This window comes from Poecilia mexicana, unplaced genomic scaffold (genome assembly GCF_051168715.1).
Source record: "Poecilia mexicana isolate PSO_F unplaced genomic scaffold, ASM5116871v1 scaffold_5, whole genome shotgun sequence".
NCBI classification, from domain to species: Eukaryota; Metazoa; Chordata; class Actinopteri; order Cyprinodontiformes; family Poeciliidae; genus Poecilia; species Poecilia mexicana.
The window spans coordinates 10,643,789-10,652,524 of record NW_028263374.1 but is presented as its reverse complement, the minus strand read 5'-3'; the positions used below and the strand labels follow the sequence as shown (position 1 = coordinate 10,652,524).

General features: G+C 34.8%; 1 protein-coding gene across 1 annotated transcript; it reads right to left on the bottom strand.

The window, feature by feature from the left end:
* Window positions 1-2,401: 2,401 nt before the first annotated feature.
* Window positions 2,402-6,476, bottom strand: tmem167b (transmembrane protein 167B). The gene is made up of 3 exons (XM_014986336.2): window positions 6,320-6,476; window positions 5,037-5,168; window positions 2,402-3,754 (listed from the first exon to the last, which is right to left on the bottom strand). Exons 1-3 carry the CDS (start codon window positions 6,327-6,329, stop codon window positions 3,672-3,674), a joined length of 225 nt encoding a protein of 74 aa, XP_014841822.1. The 5' UTR covers window positions 6,330-6,476; the 3' UTR covers window positions 2,402-3,671.
* Window positions 6,477-8,736: the final 2,260 nt, after the last annotated feature.

Here is an 8,736-nt window from a genome sequence, read left to right as displayed (position 1 = left end):
GACACAGCATCTCTTTCTCCAGGGAATCCTGATCAAGGTCACTGCACAATTTCAAAAACAACATCAGTAAAGCTAAAAAGAAATAAGAGAAAAACGTTTTGCCCCAAAACAGACCCACGCCAACATAATTCATCACCAAGAAAATGCTGGATGGAATATATCATGTCTCTTTCAAGCAATGAAGAGACAAAAATATGAAGAGAAGGAATTGTCTCTTAACATATAAACATATCTTACAGAAGTGGAGCAAAATAGAGAAATGCACTCTTACCAAATTCTGTTTTAATTCAGGGATCTTCAACCATATATTTTTATCTGGACCTGGTATTATAAATACTGATACGAAATGACAAAATGCTTGAAACAAAAGTATGGGAATTACCTCAGTAAGCTATTCCAGTACAAAAACATGCATTTTCCTCCTATAGTTTAAAGATATTTATCCAAAATATTTATCCAAGATGCAACAGCAGGTCAAATTGCATCAGTCTGTTACATATGCATGGCAGCATAATAAGTCCAGTCTTCTCAATAGGGAGGAAGAAACATTCATATAAATAAAATGACTTTATTCAGCCCTAATTACATCTGTACAACTTTATATCATTACTGATATAAATTTGTTATAAAAGTATTACTGATTGCACTTTAAAAATTAGGTAACTTTATGTTATTAAAGGTAAAGTTTAAACAGTAATGATTTCTTGGTTAATGTCAAGTTGTCATAACAAAGACATTTTGGATAATGTCAGCTTTGTATTAAAAGTGTCATAATTTACCGAATGACGCTTTATGACAACAGTCATAAATATTCATGAAGGCTTATTCATGTTCATGACAGGTGTTATGTCATGTTTATGAAAGTGTCATGACAGTCTTATTCACCCCCCTTCAAATAAAGTGTTACCCAACATTTTAATATCTGCTATTTGCTAACTCTATTCTGTAGAGACAGACGCATTTACCAAAAGATGTGTGAGTGTAAAGCACAAAACTGTGCATTTTGTCAACCAACATGCTCAAGGAGGTAGATTTTACAAAAACACATTTCCTTGGCATTTTCGAAATTTGTCACACCATATTCATTAAAGAAGATGATGTGGCAGTAAATGTCAAAGATTTTAGATACCAGTACATAGACATGCACATACTGGAGATTGTTTAGTTTTCTATGCACGGTAGACATTGGATTTGGAGGCTCTTGTATTTGGACAGGAAGTATATCAATAGCTTTTGGTCTTTATCTTATTTATAAAGAGCACACTTATATTCCATCTCTATCCTTTGAGGTTAACACATTTTACAGTACAAGCCCAATGGTGATGCTTCAATTCATAACTGCTTTTGCCACTAAAAAGCCTGTAATGAACATGGTTGTTCAATAACTTCATTCATAAAAAAACTGTTCTGAAGAAAAGTAAGTGAAGGGACGACTTGGTGATATACTAGCTTTTGCATGTACACTATTTTTGTGGAGCACTCTCTTAAACACACTGGATGAAATTCGAAAGGTAAATGATGTAAATCAAAAATACACCAAGTTATTGACTGACTGGAAGTCAACTTAAAACCAGTAGCAGCACGCAGAGCCCACCACTATATGCTTGAGGGGGGTAAAACAGTTGAGATGGGAAATTCTGCGGGGAGATTCTGCAACATGCATGAGGGTTTGGGGGTGAAAATGAAAGCACCAAAACAATGTATTGTTTCAAGAAAAACACTGACCACAATGACTGTGAGCTATTTTGAAACAAGTTAACAATCTGAAACATGCAGACTTGTGTGTGCTGAGCTATGCTTCGTGGGTACTACTAACACTTGAGGAATACAATGTGTTTTTCAAACACAAGAAGCAGAGACTGTTAACATTTAAAAAAAAAAATCCAAACATCATTGAACTTCTCCAAAACAATGCATTTTAATAGTACAAATAATGAAGTCTGATTAACAGCAAATGAATAAATTGGCACGATCACGAAACCAGTTTGGCATCGTTTTTAAATTAAATGTAGCTAATTTAGCATTAGTTTCATTTTCATTTGGAGCTCTTCTGTGGCGATCTGCAAATTTGGTAGATTTGTGATAGATCTTGAACTGATCTCAACCCCTTCCATCACATTAATACATGCTTAGTATAAATTATAAAGTGACTGCATGTGTCAGTTCAACATAATCTAGCACCCAATTGCCAAAATAAAGAAATGTTAGTTTCAATATCTGCTTTCACGAAAACGAATCTCAGGTGTGTGATCCAATTCCAGTCATAAAATTTTAAAACATACTAAAAGATCAGTACTCATTTCACCTGATCTGTTTGGTGGAGGCCTCAGAGGTTTGCTAAAGAACATTTTTGTTTTTAGAAGAAAAGGCTTCATGAAGACCAAGGAACACAACAGACAGGTTGGGGATAAAGTTGTGGAGCAGTTTATAACAAGATGTAAAATGCAATTTGTGACAAAACGAACAATGCACATCATCCTGAATCACACAGAACCATGGTGGTGGCAGCATCATACTGAGGGAATTTTGTTCTCCAGCAGGTAAAAGGAACTAGTAAGGTTCCTTTTATAAGATTGTTCTATATAGAAATCAGTCTGAGAAACAAAAAGGTACGAAAGAAATTTTGAAGATTTTTAACTGAGTCGGAGGTTCACCTTCAACCAGAACCGTAAAGTCCAGATCAAAACATATCCTTTATTGAATTTAAGCAGTTTAACAAAAATGTGAATTGCAAACTGGTAAAAAACAAAACAAAACAAAACAAAAAAAAAAAAAAACGTGAAACCGTTTGTGTGCAGCACAAACAGTGCTGGGGGTATGAATTCAAATGCTCACCACATTTTTTATTTTCCTTTTATTTCAAAAGCATGCATCATTTTCCTTCTGCTTCACAAATATGAACTACTTTGTTTTAGTACTTCACATATAATTCCAGTAAAGCACGATGACGTTTTTGAATGTAACAAAAAACGTCTGCAGTGACGATCAAATAAATGGAACATAAACTTGTACAAAAAGTGTCCTTCAAACCTGAAACATGTTTAGGAGATGTCAAACATAAGAGGCGCTAGTAAGAAAATGTACAAGATTAAAAGGAATTATTTTAAAAAATAGTGTAGACAAGGACATATTTATATATTAGCTATATCTTTCCCTCCACCGGTGCTAGGAAAAGCAAGACATAAACAACAGTATAACTGGGAGCAAGTGAAATTAATCATTGGATTTCTATTATTATTTTTTTAATATGTACAGTGTGGCAAATTTTAAATTGTACACAGGTAAAGTGTATGAACATTTCACCCTTCAATCTGCTGTTTTAAAGTACAACATTAATAATAATCATGTGAGTGTCTTAATTAAGACAAATAACAATACAACCCAACGACAGAATGAAATCAAGTGAACCAGCAGGCTCTCTCAATTGTAGGATCTGTAGATTCACAACATCCTCCATGTCTGTAGTGCATACATATTCAGGGAAGAGTTATATATGCCTGGCCTCCAGAAGGGGGCAGCACTGGCTTGATATTTACAAGGGTCCAGAAGCCCAGGGGGGGGGCTTGTCTGTCACTTCGAGGCGGCCCCCATGGCGAGGATTGACACAGGACCACAGAGATGAGTCCGTTCTCAGCCAGCAGCCATTCAGTCTGTCCAGCCCAGGGTGACTATCATTTCAGGAAGATGACATAAAAGGCCATGATCAAGCAGGAAATCGCCACGGCGATGTGAAGCCTTGTCCCAATTATTGCAGCTAAGAATGAAGAAGATTACAGGTCAGTGATGCACAGATACAGCACAGGAAAGATGTATTTTAGGGCAACACTCTGAACACTCTGCTTCCTCAGGTGACATCAACTGAAACTGAAACAGATGTCAGACATCTTGCGTACAAAATTCCCTAAAGTGTCGCACTGTTCTGTTCCAACAATTATTTTGCAAACAGCATGAATGTCTATCCGTCATACCAGATAGGAACAAGAGATGAATGTGGTTTGGTGTTAAGTGTATGAATCCCAGAGTAATAGCAGAAGACCTTGTGAAGAAGATCACCCAATCAGGTTAGAGAGTTCCATTCGCAATTAAATGAGTCATGTACCAAAATGGGATGAAGTAATGCATTAAAGTTTTTTTTTTTTTTTTTTTTTTTTTACTTTCTGCAAATGGATTTAGGGATAAAGTCTCTGATTTCTGAAGACATGTTCTGTGATCTGATGAACCTAAAATTGAAGTACGTTTGATACATTTAAGGGAAAAACAGAGAGGCCTGAGAACACCATCCCACTGTGATGTACAGCAGTGGCAGCATCAAATTGTGTGTTTACTGCAGGATCCACTGGTTCACTTCACAAAATACATGACATCATGGAGAAAGAGCAATACACTAAATTAGTAAAGCAACATTACAGACATAAGACAGTGTCTTAAAGCTCAGGCACAAATTGGATCTTCCAAATGGACAACAATCCTGGATGGCACGCCTCCAAATTAGCAACAAAGTGTCTCAAGAAACTGTAACATTTTAATTCAACTTTAATGTCAGAGCGTTAAAACAAATTGTTTAATATTTTCATTCACCATGAATTGATGACCTTTCACCCAATGAACACTATAAAGAGATAGGCACCCACCTGAACAAACCACGGATATCTTAGTCAGTAAATGTCGGCATTTTGGTAGTTTGCTGGTATAAACTGGATAAACGAGTGCTTATCTCACTATTTACTAGCTATGTCAAATGTTTTGGAAAATCTAGTATGTTAAATGCAGAATAAAAATAAAGTTACTCGGTGACAATGACACACATATTGGTCTAATTAGGAGTTTTAAAAAGTTTTCCCAATTGTATTGTTTGTTAAGCTCTACAATGAGAAAGTTGGGCATGAATGGCACAAACATTTCCCCTTATTAATGACAAAATATGTCATTATTTCTGCACGGCAAAACTCTCCGACAATATCCAAAAAACTATGTTGATTTAAATTTTTTAATATGTTGAGTTATTATTCTGTTGGGGTATTTTACTCTTTGTTTACCTTTGTAGAAGACGCCCCACACTCCTTTCTTCTCTGACAGCAACCAGCTGTTGAGACGAGGCACCTTTTTGAGGTACGCACAAGTGCAGATGAACAGCAGCCCAAACACAAGGATGCCGTCAAAGGAGTAGACTGCAAAAGAGGACAAACAACATTATAAACCATTACTCAGATGTAAACTGGGCCATTAATTTAATAAAACAAAATAAGAGAACTTCTGTAAAACTACAACACCGTGGCTAATTTTTTTTTCACCATTACAACAACATCAACTTTGTGTCTCCTCGCTCCTCCTTTCAGACTCTGGGATCTTGATCTCCGAATAGAATGTAAGATTTATTTCCATATGAAACATTTTAACAGTAGTTTATTTTCTCCTTAGCCCAGGTAACCTGACTCTGATATCTCTGCTTCAGGAGTCGCTAAACACGTGATTTTGCAGCTCCCGTCCTGGATAAGTCTCAGTGTGGTGGCTCTGAAAATATTGACTCTGACTTGACAACTATCACGTCAGCGATGTTTACCATGATTACGCAGGTTATTTCATTCACTGAAAATCCAGGTTTTAAAATTGTGTAATATTATAAGCAAGCAGGTTGTTTTGTTATGAATTTCTATCATATTTGGTTTTCGCTTTTTTTTAATTAATTACAGAAATAACTGTAGTTTTTTGATAATATAATTTATTGAGATACATCTGGAAACGTGAGCAGGCTGCTTGTCTAAATGTTCTCTTTCCATGTAAATGTTTAAATTCAAGTGTTAATTCTTTCCCAAGCAGGCTAGGCTTGGCTAAACATTGCTGAAAAGTTAAAGTAGCAAAAGCTCTTTCAATTAATCTACTACTAGTCAGCTTTGGTCAGTTCCAGCAATGTCAACATTTTAAGGTTAAGTCTACATCTGTCCACTACCAACAAGATACCAACCATAGAAAAAGAAGAATGCACCCTTCACAACTAAGGTTCACCTGGACATCCTGATTTGTTTAGTGTTAGCTTCACCGACCAATGCTAGTTAGCTAACTACTTTGTAGCCCAACAACTCTAATAGTAATTTTATCGTAAACACAAGGAGCTTGACAGTCCATTTATAACTTCAAAAACAATGAGATCAGTCCGCATCAGAATGAATGGTGGGTTTATTTCGGTTTTCATGACATGACAGAAAGAAGCACCAGGGGCCACGTCTACAGCCCAGCTAGCCTTCACTAGCTCTGCTCTTAACTAAGCCAACTTAAAACTATTCTCCTCACGTTAACCTGTCGGATAAAGCAATTCACTTACCATTCGTCATAGCTGCAGTTTGGTTTCTGGCAATATTATATGACTTTTTCTTCTTAATAATTAACAAACCATCCTACAGTTTAAAGAGAAGGTATTCTGCGTCGCATCCTGCTTACTCGTTTGACATTTCCGTTTCCCTGCCCAACACTCTTCCTTTATGTTGTACGTTTGTTGTTGTCCAACTGATATTACTGCCACCTACTGGAGGTTATTGGTAAGACCTCATTGAAATCCACAGGTTTGTAATGAAAAGCATTGTACGAAGCCCGTCTGCTGACATTGGAGGGGGAAAAAAAATCGTTGTCACGGCTTGTTTAAATCATGGGCACAACTTAATACTAACGTTAATTATTAATATTAATAGTGTAAATAATTGACAAGTCCAATCCTATTTAGTTTTATTTCAATCGATTTGGATTTTTTTCTTTCTCATGCCACCAGACAGCATCTGTAATATAATGATGCTTGTGGGTATCCTCCCTTCTTCATCAAATATACTCAACAACTCTGTAGGTTGCGTCATAGAAGAAGAAATAATTTATTTTTGTGTACTCTAAATATAATCTAAATATAATTTTAAAATAAGGGGTTAATAAACAACAAAAAATATGATTTTAATTAAGGAACAACACATACTGAGAAATGGTCTTGGTTTTTCTATGTTCATATATTTACCAATGCATGGTACTGTATCCAAATTATTAATGAAATTATTTATTATTTGTATATTTTAATTTACATCAGTGTGCACAATACTCATCACACACAGGATTTTATTTAATTACTTTTACTTTTCTAGATTCTAGATTCATTTATTTATGCCAGTAAATTGATTTTATTTTAGTTACTTGTATTTTTGTTAGTTCATTTATTTTGCTGATTGCCATTGTATGGTACTGTATACACATCAGATCTTTATGTATTTGTTGTTGTTTTTTTACATGAAAGCATAATTTTTGTTTTTTTGTAAGTAATGTTTTACTACAAGTACGTCTATTTGTAGCCTAAAGCGTATCTTCGAGGTCCAATAAGCTTTCTTTTTCATCCATGTGTTATTTATAAGGTTTTATCTCAGTACCGTAAAGAGAAAATTGCAATTTAACAACAAGGTAAAGTTTAATGTGACAGTGTGAGCCTTTAATAAATATGTCTACAAAGCAGATGCTCATTTGTGTAAAGACTTTGGTGTTATCCCCGACATCATGTTTCATTATCCTAATCTGTGCGTACGGTGCTCCTGCTGCAGAGCAAAAACAACAGAAGTTTGTCTCTAATTATAATAGGGGTAAGAACAAAGGGTCATAAGACACTTAACAAGATTTGACAGAGTGGCACAGCTGCTCCAATCCACCTCACAGCTACTGCAGCTCACAGTGTGCAAACAGCAGAGAAAGCTTCTCCTGCATCATCCGTTTCTGCAGAGTACCTTATCCAAAGCAATGCGTCTCTACCAAAACATACAGGTAAGATTGTCTCATTATGATTAATGTGTTGCTATTTGATGATAAAATTAGGAAGCAAAAAAGATTTCCTTAAGAAATAAAAATGTAAAAAAGGAAAACAATGTTAAGCTGTTCTAATGGCTGTTTCTGGGTTCAAACTTCTATGACATTTGTGTTACTGTGCAGAGATGTAGTATCAAATGATCATCCTATAATTCTTTTCTTTTTACTATGCTTTTTAAAAAAAAAAAAAATCTTGAACAACAAAAATCTATTAAATTGTTGATTAACAAAAAAATATATATTAAATTTAATAATATAAAACCATTTATTTAGTCAGCCAACTCTATGCTGAAGTTTTTATGTCCAATTTCATTGTAAAAAAATAATTTCAAAATCACAACAATTTTTCTTTGCTTATTTGCATAATGCAAATTTTAGAATGAAGGGTTTTAATTCATATTTTATTGTTCTGACACTGACATGGATAAAATGAATAAAAATAATACAAACTGTTTCTAAACTGCTGAACAGTCCAACAATTGTTGATAAACTTAACAAAAATTGTAGTTCTGTATTGTTTAGAAGAACCATTAGTTATTTGTCTTTTTCCTGTTTTGTTATGATCCAACAGAAATTTAATTACCCATTTTACTTAAAACATATACCTAATTCAATGGTTTACATGCTTGATTGAGAGAATGATTGTCTTTGTGGATTTGCATTATTTGAGCCTAACAGTTTCTAACTGACCGTTTTTTTTTTGTTTGTTTGTTTTTAGGTAGCACAAAAAAATGGTCTCAGAACCAAAACAAGTACGTAAGGTTCATTGTTTACATTTGATCTGTAAACTGAAAAAAAGCCTCAGCTTTTTCATATTTTGCAATTCAACATTATAATATAAACCACATGACTTATGGCGCACATTTTCTGTCTTGCCGAGAGTTAGCTCTGGTGCAGCACAGACACTGACGC